This window comes from Theropithecus gelada, chromosome 7b, assembly GCF_003255815.1.
Source record: "Theropithecus gelada isolate Dixy chromosome 7b, Tgel_1.0, whole genome shotgun sequence".
NCBI classification, from domain to species: domain Eukaryota; kingdom Metazoa; phylum Chordata; class Mammalia; order Primates; family Cercopithecidae; genus Theropithecus; species Theropithecus gelada.
The window spans coordinates 22,715,141-22,743,059 of NC_037675.1; the positions used below are offsets into that span (position 1 = coordinate 22,715,141).

The 27,919-nt window shown below is 42.7% G+C and overlaps 2 protein-coding genes across 5 annotated transcripts in view; one reads left to right on the plus strand and one right to left on the minus strand.

Annotated features, from left to right (window-relative positions):
* Positions 1-2,838: 2,838 nt before the first annotated feature.
* Positions 2,839-21,619, minus strand: RAB2B (RAB2B, member RAS oncogene family). Of its 2 annotated transcripts, XM_025392888.1 has the most exons (8): positions 21,462-21,619; positions 21,161-21,232; positions 19,484-19,551; positions 13,110-13,192; positions 12,798-12,890; positions 7,421-7,532; positions 6,140-6,208; positions 2,839-5,098 (listed from the first exon to the last, which is right to left on the minus strand). In XM_025392888.1, exons 1-8 carry the CDS (start codon positions 21,505-21,507, stop codon positions 4,991-4,993), a joined length of 651 nt encoding a protein of 216 aa, XP_025248673.1. In that variant the 5' UTR covers positions 21,508-21,619; the 3' UTR covers positions 2,839-4,990. The 2 variants fall into 2 exon arrangements, with proteins under 2 accessions (XP_025248673.1, XP_025248674.1); XM_025392889.1 differs by lacking the exon at positions 21,161-21,232 and having other exon boundaries at positions 4,661-5,098; positions 21,462-21,589.
* A 181-nt stretch (positions 21,620-21,800) lies between these two features.
* TOX4 (TOX high mobility group box family member 4) overlaps positions 21,801-27,919 on the plus strand; it is a 19,663-nt gene continuing 13,544 nt past the window's right edge. Inside the window, exons 1-2 of one of the 3 annotated variants that reach the window (XM_025393050.1) lie at positions 21,801-21,910; positions 22,122-22,190. In XM_025393050.1, coding sequence (XP_025248835.1) covers positions 21,905-21,910; positions 22,122-22,190 — 75 coding nt within the window. In that variant the 5' untranslated portion in view covers positions 21,801-21,904. The remainder of the gene's footprint in view (positions 21,911-22,121; positions 22,191-27,919) is intronic. The other 2 variants (XM_025393053.1, XM_025393051.1) reach the window with 2 other exon arrangements.

A 27,919-nucleotide genomic window follows, 5' to 3' on the forward strand; every position in this document is an offset into this window, starting at 1 on the left:
CGCCTCAATCTAGCTTGCTAGTAGTCCATTCTCCCTAGGCTCCGCCCCCCTGCGCTCCCATCCGCCAATGGCAGCACCGAAGCCCGGCCTCTTCCAGCGGGCTAATGTGAGCGCCATCCAGGAAGTCTCTTGAGAGTGGAAGGTCCTAGGAGGATGAGACGGGTACGTAGGCGACCACAAATATGCCTGATTGAAAATAAAATCTGGCGGCGGCTGGCCTCTGACGGCTCAGTTCACAGGCGACCAGGCCCCTCGGCATCTATTTTTGACCCCCGCCATTGGGGGCGCTCTGAACTAAAATAACACTTAGTTACCTACTTCTGGGAAGCCATCTTGGCTCAGACTCGGGGACGGGGTGAGAGTGCTTCAAGAATCTGAAGCCCCTGTCGCCGTTCTGTCCGACTATCTAGGTCCAGCCCGAACATACTCTCTGTATACACTCAGGATGCCCCTCAGTCACGACGTGAAACCCTTGGAATAATGCCGTATGTGGTTACGGGCAACCACCACCACCCTCTCACTTAACTGTAGGAGTAAAGCAATTTTAACAAATCGAATAAGCAAAAATTAATTCTTCTAATGACAGTGAAAGTTACAGTTTCCTAGGGTAATCCTTTATGGCCAGCTCACTCAAAATATCAGGACATGTATCTATTCTAGGTGCTACTAATCTTTATGATTCACTGCAAATTTTCCAGTAGGGGCACTGTGAATCAGTTGGAAATCAAGAACAGGACTTAAGGAGGAATTCCTTTTTTTTTTTTTTTTTTGAGACGGAGTCTCGCTCAGTCACCCAGGCTGGAGTGCAGAGGGGCGATCTCGGCTCACTGCAACCTCTGCCTCCCGGGTTCAAGCAATTTTCTTGTCTCAGCCTCCTGAGTAGCTGAGACTACAGGCACACACCACCACACGCAGGTAATTTTTGTATTTTTAGTAAAGACGGGGTTTCGCCATGTTGCTCAGGCTGGTTTCAAACTCCAGACCTCAAGTGATCTGCCCACCTCGGCCTCCCAAAGTGCTGGGATTACGGACGTGAGCCACCATTCTTGGCCAAGAAATCTCTTTTTTAAAGTTGTGAGTGAGGGAATCCTTTCAGATTATTAATGGAATTTCTCAAGGAGTAACATAATTGCATGGTATTACATAGTAGCTCAGAGCCATTAAGGAGTCATATGAGTGATAAGACTTGGCCTTAAACTGGGCGCGGTGGCTCACGCCTTTAATCTCAACACTTTGGGAGGCTGAGGCGGGTGGATTGCCTGAGGTCAGGAGTTCGAGACCAGCCTGGCCAACATAGTGAAACCCCGTCTCTGCTAAAAACACAGGAAAAAAAAAAAAATTAGCCGGGCGTGGTGGCAGGCACCGGTAATCCCAGCTACTCGGGAGTGAGGCAGGAGAATCGCTTGAACCCGAGAGGTGGAGGTTGTGCTTAGCCGAGATCTCACCACTGCACTCCAGCCTGGGCAACAAGAGTGAAATTCCATCTCAAAAAAAAAAAAAGACTTGGCCAAATCCATTTCCCTGTGTATCAAAATCTGTCAGTCAAGACGGGTGCCGTAGCTCAGGCCCATAATCCCAGCACTTTGGGAGGCCGAGGTGGGTGGATCACCTAAGGTCGGGAGTTCGAGATCAGCCTGACCAATATGGAGAAACCCCGTCTCTACTAAAAATACAAAATTAGCTGGCTGTCGTGGCGCATGCCTGTAACCCCAGCTACTCAGGAGGCTGAGGCAGGAAAATCGCTTGAACTCCGGAGGCGGAGATTGTGGTGAGCCGAGATGGCGCCATTGCATTCCAGCCTGGGCAACAGAGAAACTCCATCTCAAAAAAAAAAAAAATCTGTCAGCTGAATTCTCTCCTGGCTACTGCTGCCATTATATCAATTTGATGTTAGTATTAAGATTTATTAGAACAATGTGTCTGTAAATGCATATACAGATATAACCTTAATTAATAGTTTCTAGGATGAGAGTCTATTATCCATCTGGTACAGAATAGACCTGTCATCAAAGGAGCTATAGATATTATGGAAAGGGGAGCAGGTGTGCCTGAACCAATTTCTGCTACCTACACTGATCTTAGTATGATTTCCAATGGTCTTGGCCTTCAAAAACCAAAGGACATTTGTAAGACTATAGAAGGAAAAAAAAAAAAAAAGTGGACATTATTTCGTAACTACCATTCTTCATATGGGGTGGGAGATCCACTTTTTATAATTCTTCATGACCACTTCAATCAAAATACAGATCATGATTTTACCCAGATACTTTTTTTCTCATGCTTCCCTTACAATTGGTGCAATACCCAAGTACAGAAGGTCATAAGTTGGCTTGGATAATAGAACAAGATATGGGCATTAATATCAAAAAACTGTGCTCCAAAATACCAAAATGGTATCCTTTATTGACTCTGAAAGCAGTAGCTCTAGGCAGAATGCTGTCTTTGACCAATCTTCTAATGCTTCTCAATTGCTAAAGATTTTTTTGGGGGGTAGTTAAAAAAAAAAAAAAAAAAAAACCTTTCTGTACAGAAACCAGTTATTATTACTTCAGTTTTGTCCCATAGGTAAAGGGGCAGGCTAACTCCAAATTCAACAGCTTCAAATCCTTTCTGGAATCAAGTAGGATTTTAAAAACAAAAGCATAACCAAAGCAATACCTCAAATATCTTCCAACTTCCTGTGGTGCACTGTTAACTATTACTACTACTACTGGGGTCAGAATCTAGTACAAAATGAATCCCAAAGAGGCTTCTTCATTATCTTTGATTTAATTCCCTAAGAGGAGAGTATCTACTAATGTTTGGGATACAACCAGAAATGACACATGGAGTATGAACAGCTTTGATACATGCATATATTTAATAATGAAACAATTCATCAACAGCAAAAAGAAAGTAGAAAAATTCATGAGACCTCAGTGCTGTGGAAGAGAGTGGGAAATCAAGGAAAAAAGATACATATAGCAACCAATCCAGAAGGCTGCATGATGAGTGAAGCAAAGGCAAATTTGGCTAAGATAGTATTATATGCTCTGAAAAGAGAAAAGAGAATGGCCCACTTATCTGACTGCTTACTAGCAGGTAGCCTTACTGTATGCCTCATGGAATGGAGGCAAAGAGCCACGGAAAGGTGGGAGGGGAGAAGGAAAAGAACAGTATAAAACCCAGGGTAAACAAATGAGAGGGGCAGAATTACAAAGAGAGGACTCAAGTCTTTTGTTTCCCTTAAAGTCTAAAATAAACCTTAAGTTTTTAAGTATGTCAGTCAAATTCAATGAACACATAATGAGTAGCACTAGGCACTGTAAAGGAATGATGGGGGAATGATTTATAAAAATAAAGGAATGACATGGATCCTGCTCTCAAGGAGCTTACAACTTATATGGAAAGACAAGATTCCACACAAAAACAACTGCAAAACATATTTACATAGTAACATACATAAAAATAAATATACATATAAATATACATATGAATAACCAACATATGAAAACTAAGGAATATTGTGTTAATAATTGCTTAGAAGTACCTAAGTCTGTTACTAAAGAAAAAATTTTTGGACTTTTAAGTATAGTTAGTGGAGAGCAGGGCATGTGCACACATATGGAACTAGGAATAAATACGTCACATTCAGCAAGCAGATTAGCCTGATTGGAGTAGAAAGTCTAGTTCTAGTTAAGAAGGGAGTTTGATGAAACAGTAGAAGTCTATCTGGTGAAAGACACTACAATGTTAGATCTGGTCCCTAAAATAAAATGAATAGGGAACAAATGTTTTCTTTAGGTAATAATAAGTGGCCACATGTCCCTGACCAACTCCACTGCTCTTAAAAGTTTTGAAGTTACACTAAGAGATAGAAGCTAACAATTGGATAGTAGAGAAGTACTCAGTGCTCTTGGGCAAGTAGAAGGAACTGCTTTCTACAAGAATTCTTAGGAAGTGGCAAGTAGACCCCCAAAGGCAAGGAAGGAAAAAACTCAATGAAATTCTGAGGCAGAGGATCTATCAACCAAAGGCCAACCAAATCTGGGTAATTCCAAGTGTTCAAGCAGAACGTCCTTGACCCTAATTCTTAGTGGGGAGCAGATTGTATATGCTTATGAAATTATTTATTTAGGCCAGGCACAGTGGCTTACGCCTATAATCCAGCACTTTGGGAGGCCAAGGTGGGCAGATCATGAGGTGAAGAGATCAAGACCATCCTGGCCAACATGGTGAAACCCCGCCTATACTAAAAATACAAAAATGAGCTGGGCGTGGTGGCACGCACCTGTAGTCCCAGCTACTCAGGAGGTTGAGGCAGAAGAATTGCTTGAACCCGGGAGGTGGAGGCTGCAGTGAGCCAAGATTGTGCCAGTGCATTCCAGCCTGGAGACAGAGCAAGACTCCGTCTCAAAAATATATATATATATATTTATTTATCGAGACAGAGTTTCGCTCTTCTTGCCCAGGCTGGAGTGCAATGGCACAATTTCAGCTTAGCGCAACCTCTGCCTCCTGGGTTCAAGTGATTCTCCTGCCTTGGCCTCCCGAGTACCTGGGATTACAGGTATGCACCACCACACCCAGCTAATTTTGTATTTTTAGTTGAGACGGGGTTTCTCCATGTTGGTCAGGATGGTCTCGAATTCTTGACCTCAGGTGATCCCCCAGCGTGGGCCTTCCAAAGTGCTGGGATTACAGGCATAAGCTACGGCGCCCCACCGTGAAATTATTATTTTTAACTACTGTGATAATCAACTTTGATCCTAACGATTTAAGAAATTAGTATAGGAGGATAAGAAGAACCCTAATCTATACGGAATGCTCATGTCCTTGAAGGAGGACAGGTCAGTAAGGGCCCAAATTCTCTCCTGGTCTTTAGGTGGAAAGGCAAAACATCACACTTTAAAAAGAGGCTGCTCTCAGCCAAAGCAAGAAAGACCTCTTTCATTAAGCCTATTGATCTGAAGCTATTCCAGGAAGGAAAAAAAAAGTTCAAGCCAGATGTTCAGCAGCAGCCAGAGTTGGACCCTACGTCACGAGAGTTCCGCTGGGAGGCACTGGGTCCCACTGATGTTGAAATTGACTGTTGGGGCCCAATCTTGATGCCATTTGCCTGTAAAAGAAAAGAGGCAATAGTTCCCACCTCAGTGTTAAAGTGAATTAGAGAGAGGAGGGGGCTATCTCTGCTTGTATCCCAGGGTAGAAAGAAAAAAGAAAGGGGAGAAAGGAGGAATCATTAATTATATTTTCTAAAAGCAGATTTGACCTTGGCAGGTAACCAGGTGCCCTAGCCAGACTGATGTGGAACAATAATCTATGACAGTAAGAATAAGATGACTACCTATGGTCTAAATGTTCTAGTTGACTACAAGTGGCTTTTGTGTACTTTTTTTTTCCTTGAGGAAATGAGGTCTCCCTACATTGCCCAGGCTGTAGTGCAGTGGCTATTCACAGGTATGACCAGCGTGCACTATAGCCTCAAACTTCTGGCCTCAAGTGATCCTGCCTCAGCCTCCCAAGTCACTGAGACTACGGGTGCACCACTGCACCCAGTGCTCATTTTAGAGACGGGGTCTTTCTTTGTTGCCCAGGTGGGTCTTGAAGTCCTGGCATCAAGCAATCTCCCCAGCTCAGCCTCTCAAAGTGCTGGGATTATAAGCATGAGCCACCACACCTGGCCCCTGTGCTCATTTTTAGAGGACCATATTATACTTAAATGTCATAGCTATGTGCAGAATTAGGTTGTGATTAGGTAAGAGTGGAGGAGGCAAAGAGCAGAAGTAGCATATGATTCTTTTTGTTTTGTTCCAGAATTTGCTTTATAGAAATTACCCTCCTAAGCCACTATGAATTATACCTCCCTTATGTTCTAGAATAGTAAAAAACTGAGGTTGACAAGAAAATCTCCCATATTGTATAAGTCTTTTAGATCACCAATAATCTCTTTAAGCATTCTGGGTGTCAGACTTGAGGAAAACAGAAAATGATGACAGGTCTCTGTGTACCTAGATTTAAAAAAAAAAAAAAGTTGAATTGGCAGAGCTTTTAAATTGTATAATGATAGATGGGGAATGTAAGCATTCCATTCTAGGGAACCTCCAGTTCTATTCAGAACAAAACAAAGTTAACTGCCAGCACTTCTACCCTTTCTTACCTCATTGTGGACATCAAATAAACCCTGTTGGATCTTCCTATATATTTCTTTGGCTGTGTTAATGAAGGCCTGAAAGAGACATAAATCATATCATCAGTCTCAAGTTCAAGTAGAGAAATGAGGGAAAGAGAATATTAATTATTATTCATATTTGAATTTCTAAGGTGAATTAGAAAACAGTAAAAAAACATAGATGGTTGGCTGGGCGCAGTGGCTCATGCCTGTAATCCCAGCACTTTGGGAGGCCGAGGCGAGCAGGTCACTTGAGGTCAGGAGTTCAAGACCAGCCTGCCCAACATGGTAAAACCCTGTCTCTACTAAAAATACAAAAATCAGCCAGGCGTGGTGATGCATGCCTGTAATTCCAGTTACTCGGGCAGCTGAGGCATGAAAATCGCTTAAACCCGGGAGCCCAGGTTGCAGTGAGCTGAGATGGTGCCACTGCACTCCAGCCTGGGCGACAGAACGAGACTCAGTCTCAACAAAACAAAACAAAACACAGAAGGTCCCCCAAATGTCCTTGTAAAAGCCATTAAGAGTAGTTTAAAAAAAAAAAAAAGGATTATGTGGTATTCTGGTACTGACCCAAGATGTTCCTAGGCTGGCATCTTCTATAAATAAAACAAACACACTCTATTCTCCACTACTTACTGAAGTTACCATCAACACTAGGCCTAGGAATGACTACAGTAGAGTCCATTAGACACTCCAACCAGAGTGATTTACTAGTAACAAGTGTGGTGTCTAATTCACACTTGCCAACTAATATTACCCAAAGCAAAAGTAAAACCTTGGGAATCAGGGTAAAAGAAAATGGGACAATTCCTTTAAAAGGAATGAGAGAGGTAGTCACTATGACCACAAGACATCCTTTCCCTTTTCTTTTTTTGGAGATGGAGTCTCACTCTGTCGCCCAGGCTGGAATGCAGTGGCAGGATCTCGGTTCACTACAACCTCCGCCTCCTGGGTTCAAGCAATTCTCCTGCCTCAGCCTCCCGAGTAACTGGGACTACAGACACATGCTGCCATGACCGGCTAATTTTTTGTATTTTAGTAGAGATGGGGTTTCACCATATTGCCCAGGCTGGTCACAAACTCCTGATCTCAGACAATCCGCCTGCCTTGGCCTCCCAAAACGCTAGGATTACAGGTGTGAGCCACCGCGCCCAGCCAAGACATCCTTTCTTTACCCATTTCTTATAGGAGAAGAGAATTCTGAATAAAAGGACAAATAATGGTGTAATCTCTAAAGAGTTTTCCCCACTGTTTTCCAAATAGTACCTCTTCAACATTGCAGGCTGTTTTGGCTGAAGTTTCCATGAATATAAGTCCATGCTCCCTAGCAAAGGCCTCTCCTTCTTCTCTTTTCACATCCCTGCGGGACTCTAGGTCACTGCAAGAGATTAATTAAGAAGAAAACTAAAAAAAGATCCAAGTGAAAGACGAAACTCTATTTCTAAAAGAATTCCATCGTGGTTTCAATGGCCAGTTATTTAATAAAGAACATAGATCCTACAAGATACTCTCTTATATAGAGTTACTGATTTCTGTAGCCTCTTGGAAAATATTCTTTTTTTTTTTTTTTTTTGAGACGGAGTCTTGCTCTGTCACCCAGGCTGGAGTGCTGTGGCCGGATCTCAGCTCACTGCAAGCTCCGCCTCCCGGGTTCCCACCATTCTCCTGCCTCAGCCTCCGGAGTAGCTGGGACCACAGGCGCCCGCCACCTCGCCCGGCTAGTTTTTTGTATTTTTTAGTAGAGACGGGGTTTCACCGTGTTAGCCAGGATGGTCTCGATCTCCTGACCTCGTGATCCGCCCGTCTCGGCCTCCCAAAGTGCTGGGATTACAGGCTTGAGCCACCGCGCCCGGCCGGAAAATATTCTTTAGTTTTGGGACAGCTGCTGCATAGTTGAAGATAATAACTCACTCTATTACAGAGAAAAAGGCTTATCAAGGGTTAGGCAAGCCCCCATAGTTACACAAAACTTAATGCTCTATTGCTTGTTTTTCCAATGAGATCAAGGAGAGCAAAGTATAGATGATGATGAAAAAAAAAAAAAACTCGGTCGGGCACAGTGGCTCATGCCTGTAATCCCAGCTCTTTGGGATGCCAAGACAGGTGGATCACGAGGTCAGGAGTTCGAGATCAGCCTGGCCAACATGGTGAAATCCCGTCTCTACTAAAACTACAAAAATTAGCTGAGTGTGGTGACAGGCGCCTGTAATCCCAGCTACTCGGGAGGCTGAGGCAGGAGAATTGCTTGAACATGGGAGGTGGAGGCTGCAGTGAGCTGAGATCGTGCCATTGCACTGAAGCCTGGGTGACAGACCAAGACTGTATCTTGAAAAAAAAAAAAAAAGGAAAACTCTAGTTACTAGAAAGTAGAAAAGCCATAAGATGTCCCATCCAGCAGTGATGAGCATCTTCCTTTTCTACTGGAATCAATCCACAAGAAGAGAATGAGCCAGGAATAAGGAAAACACAGTTGTCTTAATTCTAACTGGTTTCATTACTAGTGCATATAAAAGCAGCTTGCCACCAGGGAATTCAGAGAAAGTGATACGGATAAAATTAAATGATATGGGGGAAAAAAGATAGAGCTAAGGACTGAGAAAGGGAATAAAAATGGCATCAAAACACCTTATGAAAAACAGGATAAAAGGCTGAAGATCTGGGCGTGGTGGCTCATGCCTATAATCTCAGCACTGTGGGAGGCTGAGGCAGGAGGATTACTTGAGCCCAGGAGTTTAAGACCAGCCTGCACAGTACAGTGAGACCCTGTCTCTACAAAAAATTTAAAAATCAGCAGAGCGTGGTGACACATGCCTGTAGTCCCAGCTACTTGAGAGGCTGAGGTGAGAGGATCTCTTGAGCCATGGAAACAGAGGTTGCAGTGAGCTGAGCATGTCACTGTACTCCAGCCTGGGCAACAGCATGAGACCTTGTCTCAAAAAAAAAAAAAAACAAAACCAAAAAAACAAACTGAAGAATAAGGCAAGGTTGGGCTGTTCGTGATTCGTATTTTTCAATTTGAAAATTTTCATTTGTGAGGTTTCCAGTTTTCCAACTCCTTGGAAAAAAAAAGTGTAAGACCATTAAAGAACAACAAATCTATAATATTTTAATTTGTTATACCATCAGCTGTGTGAAGACCACGAAGAACTATCTAAATGTCAACCCTCCCAAATTTATACCTCTAGCCCAGATGCTTGACTAAAAGCACCAGATTTGTACATTTGTGAATTCTTTATTCCCACACTGATACCTAAAACGGACTTCAAACTTAACACATCAAAATGGAACTTGTTTTCCCCCAGCCTGTGTTTGCTCCAGGCTTCTGTATCTCAGTAAATGGCATAAGCCAACATCCAAAGTGTTATTATTGATACCCATTCCTCACTACTCCAAATATCTAATCCATTCCAAAGTGAAGTACTTCCAACATGTACCTTAAAATCATCCTTTTCTCTCTCTTTCCGGGGTCACTTCCTAGACCAACCCACCATTCTTTCTCATGTGGACTATTGCAACTGGTATCCTACTTCAGCCCTTGTTCCCCTCCAGAGTGATCTTTTTTTTTTTTTTATTTTTTTTTATTTTTTTTTGTTGAGACAGAGTCTCGCTTTGTCGCCCAGACTGGAGTGCAGTGGCCGGATCTCAGCTCACTGCAAGCTCCGCCTCCCGGGTTCACGCCATTCTCCTGCCTCAGCCTCCCGAGTAGCTGGGACTACAGACGCCCGCCACCTCGCCCAGCTAGGTTTTTTTGTATTTTTTAGTAGAGACGGGGTTTCACCGTGTTAGCCAGGATGGTCTCGATCTCCTGACCTTGTGATCCGCCCGTCTCGGCCTCCCAAAGTGCTGGGATTACAGGCTTGAGCCACCGCGCCCGGCCCAGAGTGATCTTTTAAAATCTGATCAAGCCACTCTCTACTTAAAACTTTAAAATGCTTCCAGTGTATTTATTTATTATTATTTTTAATCCCCCATCGCCCAAGCTTCAATTTCCATGTATTTAGAATAAAATCCAAAACCCTTACTCAGGCCCCTAAGGTGCTATGAAATCTAGTCCCTACCTACTTTTCCAACCTCATCTTGCATTTAGTCCAATCATACTAGGTTTCTTTCAATAAAAGTGTCAAGCTTCTTCCAAGTTCAAGGCATTTGTATAGTTTGTTCCCCCTAAGTAACACCCTTTTAAAAAATCTTTGCCCAGCAGGCTCTTGCCCATCCTTCAGATCCCAGCTTAATACCACTCCTAACCAAAAGTAGGTACCCTGTTATTCTTTCATAGCACCCTTTTTCCTCCATTGCATTTATCACAATTGACAATTTGATAAAAATAATTTTATATTTAATAACATCTATGCCCTCACTAGACTGTAAGCTCCGTAAGAGCAGGGGCATGACTTTTTTCCACCTTGCAAACTCAGAGTCTGGCACAGTAGTTTTCAATAAATTGACTGATACCATAAAAACAATTAGCAGGCTGGGTGTGGTGGCTCATGCCTGTGATCCCAGCACTTTGGGAAGCCAAGGCGGGTGGATCACCTGAGGTCAGGAGTTCAAGACCAGCCTGACCAACATGGAGAAACCCCGTCTATACTAAAAATGCAAAAAAATTAACCAGATGTGGTGGCACATGCCTGTAATCCCAGCTACTTGGAAGGCTGACGCAGGAGAATCGCTTGAACCCAGGAGGTGGAGGTTGTGGTGAGCCGAGATCATGCCATTGCACTCTAGCCTGGGTGACAAGAGTGAAACTCCATCTCAAACAAAATGAAACAAAAACAAACAAAAACAATTAGCCTGTGGCCACGGTTCTCAAATAGTACACTCTGGGCACTACTACAAACTCACAAGGGTACCATGGGATACTTTAAACTTTTGACGAAAACACAGTAACACTCAACACAAGGATACTACATGAATTACAAGCTTAAGACAATTTGCAATGTCAACATCAGATCATGATAAAATTCATTCAATACCTTCATATTTCTGAGAAGTTGTTTTTGGCAGTTGCTGTTATAAAAAAGGAAGCACTACACAAAAATCAATATGGAATGGGAAATGACAGTAGCAGTGTGCAATCATGATTTCAAGGTTTGAGAAGCTATGCAGTGCCCAGCAGACACACAGAGGTCTTTAGTAAGTAACCGTTGCTATTTAAGAATGAGATTTAAAAACAATTTTTTATTTTTTTTTTGAGACAAAGTCTCACTCCGTCGCCCAGGATGGAGTGCAGTGGCACTATCTCAGCTCACTGCTAAATCCACCTCCCCAGTTCAAGCAATTCTCCTGCCTCAAGCTCCTGAGTAGCTAGGACTAGAAGCATGTGTTACTATGCCTGGCTACATTTTGTATTTTTTTAGTAGAGATGGGGTTTCACCATATTATTGGCCAGGCTGGTCTCGAACTCCTGACCTCGTGATCTGCCCGCCTTGGCCTCCCAAAGTGCTAGGATTATAAGCGTGAGCCACCACGCCCAGCATATTTTTTCTTTTTTTTTAATACAGGGTCTCACTTCTGTTGCTGAGGCAGGAGTGCAGTGGTACAATTATGGCTTCATTGCAGCCTCAACCTCACAGGCCCAAGTGATCCTCCCACCTCATTTAAAAATTTTTTTGTATAAACAAGGCCTCACTATATTGCCCAGGCTGGTCTTCAACTTCTGTGCTCACGCAATCCTTCCAGAGCTGGGATTACAGGCATACACCACTGTGCCTGGCCTTTTTATTTTCGAACAATTACTAAGTCGTTATAAAAAATACTCATGTTGTTTGGGTATAACTATTTAATAAAACTATTAGGCATTTCTTTTGGCCTATGGGTGTCAAGAAAAATTTACTGAGAATAACAAGTGTTGTTAAGGATGTAGAGAAACTGGAATCCTTGTACATTGCTGGAAATAATGTAAAATAAGACAGCTGCCATGGAAAATGGTATGGCAGTTCCTCAAAAACTAAAAGACAGAATTACCATATGATCCAGCAATCCCACTTCTGGGCATATACCCAAAAGAATTCAGAGCCGGGACTTGAACAGATCCATGTTCATAGCAGCATTATTCACAATAGTCAAAGGATGGCAGTAACCCAACTGTCCGTGGACAGATGGATAAACAAAATGTGGTATATGCATACAATGAATATTACTCATCTTTAAAAAGGAAGGAAATTCTGACACATGCTACAATATGGATAAACCTTGAAGACATTATGCTAAGTGAAATAAGCCAGTCACAAAAGCACAAATATTACATGAGTCCACTTGTATGAGGTACCAGTAGTAGTCAAATTCATAGAGAAAGAAAGTAGAATGATGGCTGTCAGGGGCTGAGGGATGAGGGAGGTTGGGGAGGGAAGATGGGGAGTTAGTGTTGAATGTGTATAGAGTTTGAGAAGATGAAAAAGTTCTGGAGATGGATGTTGGTGATGGCTGCGGAACAATGAATATTCTTAATGCTACAGAACTGTACATTCAAAACTAGTTAAAATGGTAAATTTTATGTCATATATATTTTATCACAATAAAATTTTTTTTTACTGAAACACTAAGACTACTATAAACTGAGAAAGTTTGGGGATCAAGATATTCAACGTGCATAGAGTACCTAGATGACTCCTGTTAACTATTATTCACATGGATACAATTTTACCTCTTATTCCCAATGAGCATGATAACCATGTTGGAACTAGAGTGCTGCCGGGCATCCTCTAACCATGAGGTCAGGTGGTTGAAGGTTTCACGCCTACAGCAGAAAAACGTAGAATGTGGGTCAGAGACACACTTCAAAAGGCCAAAACAACTCCAAGTGTATAGGAAAAGAGGGGAAGCCATATGTGTAAAGAAAAATATTAGAGAGGCCATTCCTAGTTAACATCCTTAATAGAATCAGTAGATAGAAAAAAAAAAAAGCTTTAGAGGATGTAGGGAAGAATCTCCCTCCCATGCACCAGATCTGGCTCACCTTGTAATGTCGTACACCAGCAGTGCTCCAGCTGCTCCCCTGTAGTAGGAACGGGTGATAGAACGGAAGGATTCTTGCCCAGCCTTTCCCACCAACATGGCAACAAAAAATCCCAACAAAACCAGGTTATTTCCACAGAACTGACTTGATCACATGCCACCCTAATACAAAGGACTTAACTAAAAAAAGAACTTCTATTAAGAAGAGAATTAGGGAAGGAAAACATGCCTGCCCAAGAAGAAGCCCAAGTGGGAAATCAGTATTTTTCTATGGGAGTGCATTCATATTTTGGGCAGTCACTTACTCTTCCTGAGAGACTGTCCATCAGATTAGTGGATGTTTAGCACCCTGGATCCCAGACACTAAATACCCGTGGTACCCCACAGTCAGCGTGATAAAGACATTTGCATACATTTCCCAATATCCTCGTGAAAGAACAACTGGAAATAGGACTGGAAACGGAGTGTATGTCGTTTTTTCCAATCCCAAATATGATATTGAACACACCATATTAATCTTTCTGTTCTATTTCTCTATCTATAAAAATGAAAGTTATCTTAGAATGCCAAAACCTGGTCTAACAGGAATTTCATTCCAATGAATCGATATAAAAATTAGATTAAAAGCACTTAAACTGAGTATCTTCTAACTGACCTTTAGCATTCCACTGATAATGCAGGACTACCTAGATGTCCCTTGCTGAGCTCCTGTCACGGGAAACAGGAATAAGGAACAGAGAAAGCAGCCCAGGGCCCAGCATAGAGTTTTCCTAGAAACATCCAAATGTTCTCACTTCCAGTTGGACAAAGATATTAAGTTCTATTTAAAACTGAATAATTTATTAATGCCCCCATAATACTGGGTACTTTTGCTTTATTGATGGAATAGTTCTCTTTTTTCCTTTAGGGAAAACAAAAACATTTTTTAAATAATGTGAATACCCTGTACATTGAATCTATCCTATTAAGAAAGTTTTCACATTCTTGAAATAATGTATCCTCATATCCTTGTATAAAAGGAGGTAAGACTATAATTTATATGTCACAAATGGGAGAATCATGATTAAGGATGTGGGAAGATAAATGGCTTTCTCATAGTATAATACCAATAATAGTGGTAATACTAATTATAACACTGCAATAGTACTATAAACTACTTTTTGGCGTATATAATGTGTTGGGAACTATAAGAGGCAATTACATATATTATTTCTTCTTTTTTTTTTTTTTTTTTTGAGATGGAGTCTTGCTCTGTCGCCCAGGCTGGAGTGCAGTGGCTGAATCTCAGCTCACTGCAAGCTCCGCCTCCCGGGTTCTCGCCATTCTCCTGCCTCAGCCACCGGAGTAGCTGGGACTACAGGCGCCCCCCAACACGTCCAGCTAGTTTTTTGTATTTTTTAGTAGAGACGGGGTTTCACCGTGTTAGCCAGGATGGTCTCAATCTGACCTCGTGATCCGCCCGCCTCCGCCTCCCAAAGTGCTGGGATTACAGGCTTGAGCCTCTGTGCCTGGCCTATTACTCCCTTTTAAAAATGGGGAAAATGAGGCTCACATAAGTTTAATAAACAGCCCCAAATCATAAAGCTTATTAAGTGCTAGAACCATAGTTTAAACTTAGGATCTTAGTACTTCCTAGCACAAAAACTTGTCCTCTTAGCCACTATATCATATAACCTAAACTGGGGTTTGCAGGTGAGAAGAGAATTCCAGTATACTAACTCTGAGCTTCATTTTCCAACAACAGAAGAATCTCTTTCTATAAAGAATCATAGAAACATTTTAGGGAGTTGCATAGCTGTTAGAGCATCAGAATCTAAAAATAAAAAATAATTCTAAAGTCCCTTGTCATAATACTAATAATACGTTAAGATTAAAAAAATACTTAAAAGTTTTATATTTACTCCCTAATGTCTTACATTATTTGGGTCTTGTTTTCCTTTTAGTGTTTACTTTTTCTCCTCTTCTGCTATAGTTGAAAGTCTCCCTCTACTTCCCTCACAGCCTACCAAGAACTAAAAGGGAAAGTTTGGGGGAGGCCCACATGATGGTTCAATCACATGGCAGCATTTAACTTTAGCAGCTGAAAATGCTATCAGTGGGTCATCAGAAAACCTTCTAAAATCATATCATTCACCAGGTGCAGTGGCTCATGCCTGTAATCCCAGCACTTTGGGAGGCCAAGGCAGGCAGATCACGAGGTCAGGAGTTTGAAACCAGCCTGACCAACATTGTGAAACCCTGTCTCTGCTAAAAATACAAAAATTAGCTGGGCGTGGTGGCGTGCGCCCGTAATCCCAGCTACTCAGGAGGCTAAGGCAGGAGAATTGCTTGAGCCCGGGAGCTGGAGGTTGCAGTAAGCCGAGATGGCGCTATTACACTCCAGCCTAGGCAACAGAGCAAGACTCCGTCTAAATTAAAAAAAAAAAAAAAATCACTCTACTTCATCTCAATCCAGTTCATGAATCAAAGTCTGTGAACCAGTAAGCTAGAAAGAGTGAGCAGTTCAACCTGGGCTTGTCTGTATCAGTCTCAGGTGTCCTTGTCCATCCCCAGTAAAAAAAATCTGCAGTGGCAGGCTGGGCACTGTGGCTCATGCCTGTAATCCCAGCACTTTGGAAGGCCGAGGTGGGCAGATCACTTGAACTCAGGAGTTCGAGACCAGCCTGGGCAACATGGTGAAACCACGTCTCTAAAAAAAATACAAAAAATTAGCCAGGTGTGATGGCGCACATCTGTAGTCCCAGCTACTTGGGGGGCTGAGGTGGGAGGACTGCTTGAACTGGGGAGGTTGAGGGTACAATGAGTGGAGATGGTGCCACTGCACTCCAGCTTGGGTGACAGAGCAAGACCCTGTCAAAAAAAAAAAAAAAGAAAGAAAAAAGAAAATCCGCAGCAGCAAAGAACTAAGATGAAGGTTTTTTTTTTTTCTTTTTTTTTTTTTTTGAGAGTCTCGCTCTGTTGCCCAGGCTGGAGTGCAGTGGCATGATCTTGGCTCACTGCAACCTCCGCCTCCCAGGTTCAAATGATTCTCCTGCCTCAGCCTCCCAAGTAGGTGGGATTACAGGCACCCACCACCACGCCTGGTTAATTTTTGCATTTTTAGTAGAGACGGGGTTTCATCATGTTGGCCAGGCTGGTCTTGAATTCCTGACCTCAGGTGATCTGCCCGCCTCGGCCTCCCAAAGTGCTGGAATTACAGGCATGAGCCACAACACCCAGCCTAGATGAAGGTTTGATAAGATAATTAATAGCTTTCTAATCTCTCCCAAGTGGAAGCATCATACTATACTGTTTAAGATACACAGTTTGAAGTATCAACTCCTAGAAAGTCAGATACACTATTTTCCTAAAAATCAAAATGCATTCCTTCCAATGAAGGGTTTATTAACGAAAAAAATTTTTTTAAATGCATTCCGAAGTAAAATACAAACTAAATTGATATTATTTGATCAGTATTTTATATGTTACAGTAAAATACCTATTCATTAGCATGATAATTTAGGAATACGTACACACACACACACACACACGATTTTTTAAAATATTCTTCTCTAAATCCATATAAATGTCAGAACAAAGACAACAAAAATGTTTGGACAACCTGATCTCTTTAAAACACCTATCACGGTAATCCCTCAACATTTTCACGTAGGATGGCTTTGGAAGTAAGTGAGAGAATGGGTCAATAAAGTGGGAAGCTAAGATGGGTAAACAATGGGCAGGAGATCAAGGAGATCAAGGCTGACAAGGGAGAAATGACCAGGTCACCAAAAGGCGACAGACTAGATGGACACAACATTATAGGTATGAATCTTTTAAAATTTTCAAAATAAATAGAAAACCACAGTATTCTGAAACTGGTTTCTTTTTATGATTTAGCAAATATTAATCTCAAGACAGTTTTAAGAGGGAAGAGAAAAGATCTAGGCCAGTTGGATGACCGTGTAGTTCTTCTTTTTTTTTTTTTTTTTTTTTGAGACGGAGTCTCACTCTGTCGCCCAGGCTGGAGTGCAGTGGCCGGATCTCAGCTCACTGCAAGCTCCGCCTCCCGGGTTCACGCCATTCTCCGGCCTCAGCCTCCCCGAGTAGCTGGGACTACAGGCGCCCGCCACCTCGCCCGGCTAGTTTTTTGTATTTCTTAATAGAGACGGGGTTTCACCCTGTTAGCCAGGATGGTCTCGATCTCCTGACCTCGTGATCCACCCGTCTCGGCCTCCCAAAGTGCTGGGATTACAGGCTTGAGCCACCGCGCCCGGCCGACCGTGTAGTTCTTAAGAATTCTGTCCAAAGTAGTGGCTCTCAACTTTCCTCTTTTGTTTTTCTTTTTATGCTCTCTCTTAGCAGAATCAAGCTCTCAACTTTCTTACTTTCACGATCCAACCATGTCCCATATGAGCACTTACAAAAAAAAAAAAAAAAAAGGCCACTGCCATGACCATTCTATTAAATGGCACTTATTGGGTTTTTTCCTAGCATCAAAATATTCATTTTGGCCAGGTGCAATCCCAACACTTTGGGAGGCTGAGGAGGGCAGATCGCTTGAGTCCATGAGTTCGAGACCAGTCTGGGCAACATGTTGAAACCCCCGTCTCTACAAAAAATACAAAAATTCCCCAGTGCAGCGGGGCGGGGGATAGATCTGTAGATATGGATGGATGGATGGATAGACAGACAGACTTAAGCTTCAACTACTTTTAAGACATACACTTGTGTGTGGTAAGGAGCACTGGGGAAGGAAGGGGAGGAAAGGGAGGAAAAGAAAAAAAGGAAAAATAATTTGTACACTGTTTGTAGATATAATGGCTTCAGCTCTCAGTTCAGAGAAGAAACAGAATCACATAATAAGAAGTAAGTAAAAAAAGAAAGAGATTTTAGCCAGATATTATGAACTATTTGCTAGCTCCCTTTAACTAGAATGGAGACTAAGGTATTATTTTACTTAGGGGGAAAAAGGTACAAATCAAATGAGATAATGCACACTGAAGCAATTTATCTGGATAGGGCAAAATTACACTAAGCCAAACTAAATTTTGGCATTACTACATATACCAAATTTGAAAATATGTACAAGTTTTTGATAGAATTTCCATTTCTGCGCAGGTATCACAAAAATTCTCAAACATTTGCATAAAGATTTTAGTAAATAAGAATGTTCAGGCCAGGCACTGTGGCTCATGCCTGTAATCCCAGCATTTTGAGAGACTCAGGTGGGTGGATCACCTGAGGTCAGTTCAAGACCATCCTGGCCAACATGGCAAAACCCCATCTCTATTAAAAATACAAAAAAACGGCTGGGCGCGGTGGCTCACACCTGTAATGCTAGCACTTTGGGAGGCCGAGGCGGGTGTATCACGAGGTCAGGAGATCGAGACCAACCTGGCTAACATGGTGAAAACCCGTCTCTACTAAAAATACAAAAAATTAGCCAGGCATGGTGGCGAGAGCCTGTAGTCCCAGCTACTCAGGAGGCTGAGGCAGGAGAATGGAGTGAACCCGGGAGGCAGAGCTTGCAGTGAGCTGAGATCATGCCACTGCACTCCAGCCTGGATGACAGAGCAAGACTCTGTCTCAAAAAAATAAAAAATAAAAAAAAAAAATACAAAAAACATTAGCCAGGTGTGGTGGTGGGTGCCTGTAATCCCAGCTACTCAGGAGGCTGAGGCTGGAGAATCGCTTGAACCCAGGAGGTGGAGGTTGCAGTCAGCCAAGATCACACCACTGCACTCCAGCCTGGGTGACAAGAGCGAAACTCTGTCTCAAAAAAAAAGAATGCTCAGTGAAATTTTCCAATAATTAAAAATTGGAAAATAACCCAAATTTCTATCAAAGGGAGGATGGTTCCATAAATTATGCTACTGACATTCCATGACTACGCAGTGGTTAAAAGGAATGAAGTAGATTTCTAGGAATGAAGTAGATCTCTATGTATGGATATGGAAAGGTCTCCACAACCTGTGTTCCCTGTATTTCCCTGTTCATATGTATGTATCTAAATGCATAGAAAAAGTTTGAAAGCATACACATGGAATCATCAGTAATGATTCCCTTGCTAGAGTAGCAACCAAGACGGGGAAGGAGAAAGCGTTTATGTATAAAAAGGAGACATTTATTTTCCATGCTATAAAGTTATAGTTTGATTTTACTTTTACTAGAATAAACTAATATATTACTTGGACAGTTTACAACACAAAGATATAGCATCCAGAATTTGTAACTGTAACAGATAGAATTAAAAGCTTCTCTATCTCTTTGATTTCACCTTTCCCCTATTTTATCCCCACTATTAGTCCCACCCTCATCGCCCCTTTCCTTTGCATTGGCTTTTCTTACTATACTTGGATGTTGGTCAGAGACTAAATTATTTTGTACTCTCACCGTATCCCAGATTTGCAGTTTGATTTGTTTTCCATCAATGTTGACCATACGAGCTCCAAACTCCACACCTGTTGGTAAAGACCAAGAGAAAGAATGTGATTCTCATGAACAGCAGCCATGTGGAGTGGGAGGAGGTTCCTGCCTTTCCTCAATGTGTTATACCCATCCTTTGTCTGAACTCAATGCCACTAATTCCATTATTGCTGCCTATTTGCTCCAATTAACTTTGTGTTTCTCAAGGTTCTTCATTTCCCTTCCGGAATTAAAAAATTGTGCTCTAATGACCTCAGGAATGTAACCAAAAAGCACATATGGGAAAACAAAACCAATTAAGAAGTCAAATTTAAAAGGGTAATTTTTTAGCAATGTCAGTTAATGCTTAAATTTGATTAGGTAACATTTAGTTTTGTAACTTTTCCAAAAAACTCCTAAAAATTCTGGAAATGCTTCCTGACACTTTCTCGGTCACTCTCTAGTCTCTATTTAAAACAATATTTATTTTTTTGTAATTCCAGATTTTTTTCTTTAAGAAAAGAGCCTAAGAAATAGGTTCTCAGAAACAATACTTTTTTTTTTTTTTTTTTTTTTTTTTTGAGATGGAGTCTCTTGCTTTGTCACCCAGTCTGGAGTGCAGTGGTGCGATCTCGGCTCACTACTGTCTCCACCTCCCGAGTTCAAGTGATTCTCCTGCCTCAGCCTCCCCAGTATGTACCTTACAGGCGCACGCCACAACGCCCACCTAATTTTTTTTAACAATACATTTTATATCTCCAATAATTGCCAGAGGAACAATTAAGCATTGTTGCCTTGTTAAGCATTGTATCATTAGCCCCTACCACAAAGTAAGAATTCACTCAATATTCCCTTTAAAATACCTTTTGGTTGATACTGCCTTCTAAATCCTTTTCTAACCCCATCAATTATTTGACTCTAAATAAATCCGTTAGAACAGTGGTAGCTTCAGATTTCCACATAGGTGTGACTTGGAAGTAGCAATATTGTAAGAATGGGGATGTCGGAGTTTTATTTAGAAACTGCATTTGCATGGCAACAAAGCTAGTTTCATATATGTTGTTTATTTGGACTGGGGTTATGGAGATAATGAAGAGGGGGTAGCTAAAAGCCCCTTCAGGCTATGCCTTATCACAAATGTGTGGGAAATGTTAATATTTTCCAGGATCCCCAGTGGGTATGAGGAACTGTTAACACACTGTTTTATTTAAAAGGAAAGTTTTTAGTTTTATTTGCCTATTAATTCTAAGGCAGGGATGACTCTTCAATTTGCTTCTTCACCAATATAAAAAATGTCTATGTATTGGTGTTTACTTTTTAAAAGTAAGGCTGGTATTAATTTACTGCAAAGCACAGATGAGTTTACAAATAAGCAGTTATGCTTTCGTGGGATTTTCCATAAACATAAAAAATTGTACTTGAAAAAAAATTATATGACAAGTCTCTACCTCACACTCTAAAAAGTTACCTTTCAATTATATACTCTCCCTTACACTAGTCGCCACATATCAACGTTTGATTAACCACTTCATTAACATAACTTTGGACTAGTTTAAAGTAGTGAGGGATAACTTTTTACTTTGAACACTGAAGGCTGCTAACTTTCCACTGTAGCAATTTAGCTAGTCAGGTTTTATCTGTTCTGGAACAAGTAGATGCACTTACCTATTGTGAGGTCGTGGACAGGCTGGAACCGCTTATCTGTAAACTGCAGGAGGAGACATGACTTCCCCACACCTGAAAGAGAAAACACGCTCCCAGAGTCACGCAGCGCTGGAACACTATCCGGACTCTGGACTTCCCGGACCAGAGAAGCGGGGGGTCCCCGAGCCCCGCCCCTGGCCGCCCCGAACCGCCCCGCCCGTCTCGAATCGCCCAGCCCACAAAGTGAGCCCCGCCCCCGCCACCCAATTTGGGAGCTTCGGATGTCCGCCCCAGCCTTGAAGGCGAACAACCTGAGGGTTACCTGTGTCTCCGATGATGATATACTTGAAGAGATAAGCATAAGTCATGATGTCGCGTCCTCTGGGTTCCGGGTCCGCCGGACTTCTACAGCCACTTACCTCCAACCTCTCTAGCCACTCAATCTACCGATCTTCTTCTTCCCGGCCGCCCACCCTCTCCGGCTCCTCTAGCCCAGATCACGTCTCTATTGCTCTCCCCAGAAATCCTCCTTAGGTCGGGAGTACCCAACGCCACCTCCAGGGACACCTCTAGTACTTCTACATGCCATTATCCCTCCAAGCTCCAGGGGGCGATAGGCCAGCGCCTGACTCGCTGCAGCCCCACGGCGCTCCTTCCAATGAGCAGAGAGTAACGCACGTCCTTGCGGAAGTGACGGCAGTTCCGAGACCAGTGGGGGCGGTGGGAGGGATGAGGGTCTGAGACGGTGGGAGCGGTTGTGTGAAGATGGAGGTAGGAACCTGATAGCTAAGAAGGGTGGCGAGAGAACGCGGCCGACCGGGTTGAAGCAGAGACGGGAAGCCGGGTGGAGAGGCGACTGACGGGAGAGGAGAGAGAGCGGGGTTTGGGGAGTGTTGTCAGAATGTCGGGGTCAGAAGCCATCGCTCCAAGCTAATTCCCTGCTCCCCCTAACTTATCCCCGCGGCTTTCTTTTGGTTTCCAGTTTCCCGGAGGAAATGACAATTACCTGACTATCACAGGGCCTTCGCATCCCTTCCTGTCAGGGGCCGAGGTGAGCACGAGCTGCCGACGCCGCGGGGGGAGGGCCTGAGGCAGCGGTGGGGTAGGGTGGTGGGGAGGAGAGCACGGACTCCAGGGACGGGGGCTGGGAACTAAGGGCCGCAATTGGTGTTTAGAGAAAAGTGGCAGCTGCTTCTAGAGCCTATGGGGACTATCTGGGGAAGTCTTGGGAAGTTGCTGTCATCAGAAAAGCAAGCTATTGGAAAGAGATAACCTATTTAAAGAGAAAAGTGATTCTGGATTAGAAGACAGAGTGAAATTGTCTCCTTTCTCTGGGGAGAGATAACTACAGTGATCTTAAAGGATCGCAGTGGGAAGAAAATTTTTCAGCAGCTGAAGAAATTGGGGTGAGGGGAGGAGCTTACCTAGCAGAGGGTTGACCGAGGAACAGCGTGTGTTCATTCCTGTAACGAACTCTGTTGAAGGGGTCTTTTTAAATTTGTTTCATTTATATTTCCTACTGGTTTTGTTTTGTTTTGAGACAGAGTCTCGCTTTGTCGCCCAGGCTGGAGTGCAGTGGTGCGATGTCGGCTCACTGCAACCTCCGCCTCCCGGGTTCAAGCGATTCTCCTGCCTCAGCCTCCCGAGTAGCTGGGATTACAGGCGTGTGCCACCATGCCCGGCTAATTTTTGTATATTTAGTAGAGATATAGTTTCACCATATTGGCCAGGCTGGTCTCAAACTCCTGACCTCAGGTGATCCACCCACCTCGGCCTCCCAAAGTGCTGGAATTACAGGCCTGAGCCACTGCGCCTGGCCTAAATTTACTACTTTAATAAAAAGTTTGTGGTTACCTTTACCTACACAGTGTCGGCTTGTTTTGCTAATGCCAGGAAGAAAGGAAATAGCTGCTAGAGAACATAAAAAGAGTTGAGTAGGATATGTGTTTCAGTTTTTCTGTGACTCAGACGTTGGGCACATTACTTCATCGTTGTATGTCATAGTTTCCCCAACTGTCAAACAGCTGTAATAATAGCTTCTTATACTGTTTTATAGTAGAAGTAAAGGTTGTGATGAAACCCTAAAGTAGTTGTTAAAAAAATCTGGTTGAGCCGGGCGCGGTGGCTCATGCCTGTAATCCCAGCACTTTGGGAGGCCGAGGCAGGTGGATCACCTGAGGTCGGGAGTTCAAGACCAGCCTGACCAACATGGAGAAACCCCGTCTCTACTAAAAATACAAAATTAGCCGGGGTAGTGGCGCATGCCTGTAATCCCAGCTACTTGGGAGGCTGAGGCAGGAGAATCGCTTGATCCCGGGAGGCGGAGGTTGTGGTGAGCCGAGATCGTGCCATTGCACTCCAGCCTGGGCAAAAAGAGGGAAACTCTGTCTCAAAAAAAAAAAAAAAAAATTCTGGTTGAAATATTTTCATAATATAGATACGTATCACTTGTTTGGGAGAAGCAAAAGAGAATGGTGGAACAGACAAAAATTTCTGTCTTTGAGAAACTGAAGTCTTGAACCACCTGCCATTTTTTGAGGACTTTTAAATTTATTTTCAAAAGTGGTGTGGACCATTTGCATCAGTTTTTTGTACCAAGAATTGTCAGTGGCTGTCGCATGCGCTTATCCTATAATCCTAACGTTTTCATGGATGAAAATGGGGTTGACAAGGGGTAGTTGCTAGTTTAACTTTTTTTTCTTTTTTGGGGGGGGGAGGTGACAGTCTCCCTGTAGCCCAGGCTGCAGTGCCGTGGCACGATCTTGGCTCACTGCAGCCTCCACCTCCTGGGCTGAAGTGATTCTTCTGCCTCAGCCTCCCAAGTAGCTGGGAGTACAGGTGTGCGCCACCACACCCAGCTAATTTTTTTTCTTTTTTCTTTTTTTTTTTTTTTTTTTTGTATTTTAGTAGAGACAGGGTTTCATCATGTTGCCCAGGCTGGTCTTGAACTCCTGGCCTCAAGTGATCTGTCCACCTCAGCCTCCCAAAGTGCTAGGATTATAGGCATAAGCCACCATGCCCAGCGCCAGTTTAACTTTTTTGTTGCTTTATTAGTCTTACAAGCAGGGTAAGTGTGAATCTAGTGTGTGGCAAACTTAGAAATGATATAAAACCTAAATCTGGACCCAGCACAGTGGCTCATGCCACTAATCCGAACTGTTTGGGAGGCTGAGGTGGGAGAATTGCTTGAGCCCAAGAGTTCTAGACCAGGTTGGGCAACGTGATCAAACTCCGTCTCTATAAAAAATAGTAATAATTAATTTTAAAAAAACAGCTGAGGCCGGGCGTGGTGGCTCATGCCTGTAATCCCAGCACTTTGGGAGGCCAAGGTGGGCGGATCACGAGGTCAGGAGTTCAAGACCAGCCTGACCAACATGTGAAACCCCATCTCTACCAAAAATACAAAAATCAGCCAGGCGTGGTGGTGCGCACCTGTAATCCCAGCTACTCAGGGGACTGAGGCAGGAGAATCACTTGAACCCGGGAAGCAGAGTTTGCAGTGAGCCAGGATCGCACCATTGTACTCCAGCTTGGGTGAACAAGTGAGACTCCGTCTCAAAACAAAAACAGCTAAAATGTGCTTGGTGCTTTGCACTCTCAGTTGCCAGTTTCTTCGAGTGAGATCTCCATTTTGAAATCTAATTATTTGAGTGTTGCAAATCTCACATTGGACTTACCTGCATGAAATTCCCAATTTCTCCTCAATCAGGTCTCCACAGTTTAAATTTTGTTATTTAGAGTGTTATAAATTTGACTTTGGCCTCATTCATGTGAAAGTGCATTTTAAAATGAAATACAAGTAGCTTTTAAGTTTACCCACTGTTCTTAATTCTCTACCCCGTTTATGAAATTGAATAATCAAGAGGTAACCACATTAAAAAAGTGGTTCCTTTTTGTTTTTGCTTTTGTTTTTGATAGAGACAGGATCTCACCATGTTGTCCAGGCTTGTCTCAAATTCCTAGGCTCAAGCGATCCTCCCACCTCAGCCTTCCAAAGTGCTAGGATTATAGGTGTGAGCCACCATGCCTGGCCCGAAGTGGTTCCTTTTTATGTCAAGAAACCTCCCATGAAGAATCATGGTGTATAGTGAAGAAAAGTAAATTTAAAGTATTAATAAGTAATATTATAATGAAAAAGAAAGAAACTTTCCAAGTTCAGTCTGTCCTTTGTTTTTGTTTTTGGGACTTAAGAAATCTTATTTTATTTTGCCAAGAAGCTGATAGCTAAGTTTTAGTCTCAATTTCAGTAGCTTCCTTTTGCCTGAGGCTCCTGTCATTGTTAACAGTTCTCCATTTTCTCATTACAACTTCTATACCTTCCCTTTCCCTTGGTAGTGGTGGTAATGATTGTTTTATAACTTATTTTAATGGGGTTATGGTTTTATTGTGAGCCATCCCAAATCTTAGAAGTAGGTAAAGGTAATATTAAAAAAAATTGTTTTTACAAGAGAGGAAATTTTTAGAGTTTGCTGACCCTCCCCAAAAAAAGTAGTTGCCCATAAAAAGTACTAAACATTTAAAAAATGAATAATTGGTCTCCACTGTAATTAGGAACTTCTTTTCATCAAAAAACATGATTTCATAATAGGCATTCCACAGACTGGGAGAAGATATTTACAATACATATATCTAACTCATATTCAGAATATATCAAGTATTTATGCAGAGTAAAAGAAAGAATCCAATTTAAAAGGAAGCAAAGGCCAGGCGTGGTGGCTCATGCCTGTAATCCCAGCATTTTGGGAGGCTGAGGTGAGTGGATCACCTGAGGTCTGGAGTTCAAGACCAGCCCGAGCGACATGGAGAAACCCCGTCTCTACTAAAAATACAAAATAAGCTGGGCGTGGCAGCACATGCCTGTAATCCTAGCTACTCGGGAGGCTGAGGCAGGAGAATCACTTGAACCTGGGAGGTGGAAGTTGTGGTAAGCTGAGATTGCACCATTGCACTCCAGCCTGGGCAACAAAAGTGAAACTCCGTCTCAAAAAAATAAAATAAAAGGAGGCAAAAGATTTGAACAGTCACTTCACAAAAGAAGATGTCCAAATTGCCAGTAAGAGTTGGCAAGGATGTGGATAACTCTTTTGTTTTTTTCTTTGTTTGTTTGGTTTTTTTTTTGAGATAGTCTTGCTCTGTCGCCCAAGCTGCAGTGCAGTGGCAGGATCTCGACTCACTGCAACCTCCACCTCCCACGTTGAAGCAACTCTTGTGCCTCAGCCTCCTGAGTAGCTGGGTTTACAGGAATGCACCACCACACCTGGCTAATTTTTTTAGTATTTTTGGTAGAGACCGGTTTTCACCATGTTGGCCAAGTTGCTCTCAAACTCCTGACCTCAAGTGATCCACCTGCCTCAGCCTCCCAAAGTGCTGGGATTATAGCTGTGAGCCACCTTGCCCAGTGGATGTGGATAACTTTATTGCTAGTGAGAGTGTAAATTAATTGAGCCACTGGAAAACTAGCAGTACCTACTAAAGATAAACATGTCCCCCCTAACCTATGACCAGGTAAATTCCACTCTGTGATATGTACACAACAGAAATGATTGCATATGTTCACCAAAAACATGTTCACAGCAACTTTATTCTTAATAGCTTAACCCTGAAAACAACCCAGATGTCTATCAACAGAAAAAAATGGTGTATTTGTGAAAAGGAATACTACACAGAAATAAAAAATGAAATTATAAATGCAGTTGGATAATCTAAACAATATATTGTTGAGTAGAAAACAGACATAAAAGAGTAGATACTATATTAGTTCTTTTTTTTTTTTTTGAGATGGAGTCTCACTCTGTCACCCAGGCTGGGATGCCGTGGTTCAGCCTTGGCTCACTGCAACCTCCGCCTCCTGGGTTCAAGCGATTCTGCTACCTAAGCCTCACGAGTAGCTCGGACTACAGGTGCCCGCCACCATGCCTAGCTAATTTTTGTATTTTTAGTAGAGGTGGGGTTTCACCATGTTGGCTAGGCCAGTCTTGATCTCCTGACCTTGTGATCCACTTGCCTCCTCCTCCCAAAGTGCTGGGATTACAGGCATGAGCCACCGCGCCTGGCTAGTTCATATTAGTTCATATTTTTAAATGAGGGTCAAGAATAGGCAAAACTGAGCTATCAAAATAGTGATACCTGTTGGGAAGGGAAGGAAGTATTCACTGGAAAGGGCACAAGGAAATGTTCTGCATCTTTGATCTGGATAGTGATTACTTGGATGGTTGCATATCTAAAAAATCCATTAAGCTATACACTTAAAATTTATGTATCTTACATAAGTTATATATCAATGAAATAAGAAATAGTAATAATTTCAAAAGAGTAGCAGTCCAGAGATAGCATTGCCTGAGATGGAAAGTTCTATGATCGGAAGGCAATTTAATCTTTCTGTTTCTGTTTTTCAGATTGGCTCTAATATAGTGGTATTATGCTTAGAGCACATTGGGGAAATAATTAGGCCTAAAGGTACCTATCCTTCGGTAGGAAAAGTAACTGTAGCATTAGAACTAGTTCATTATTTCAGGCTGAATAGGTAAAATTTTCACTACTACATCAGTTTTTAAGAACAGCTATTTAAGGCCGGGCGCGGTGGCTCAAGCCTGTAATCCCAGCACTTTGGGAGGCCGAGACGGGCGGATCACAAGGTCAGGAGATCGAGACCATCCTGGCTAACATGGTGAAACCCCGTCTCTACTAAAAATACAAAAAACTAGCCGGGCGTGATGGCGGCGCCTGTAGTCCCAGCTACTCGGGAGGCTGAGGCAGGAGAATGGCGTAAACCCGGGTGGC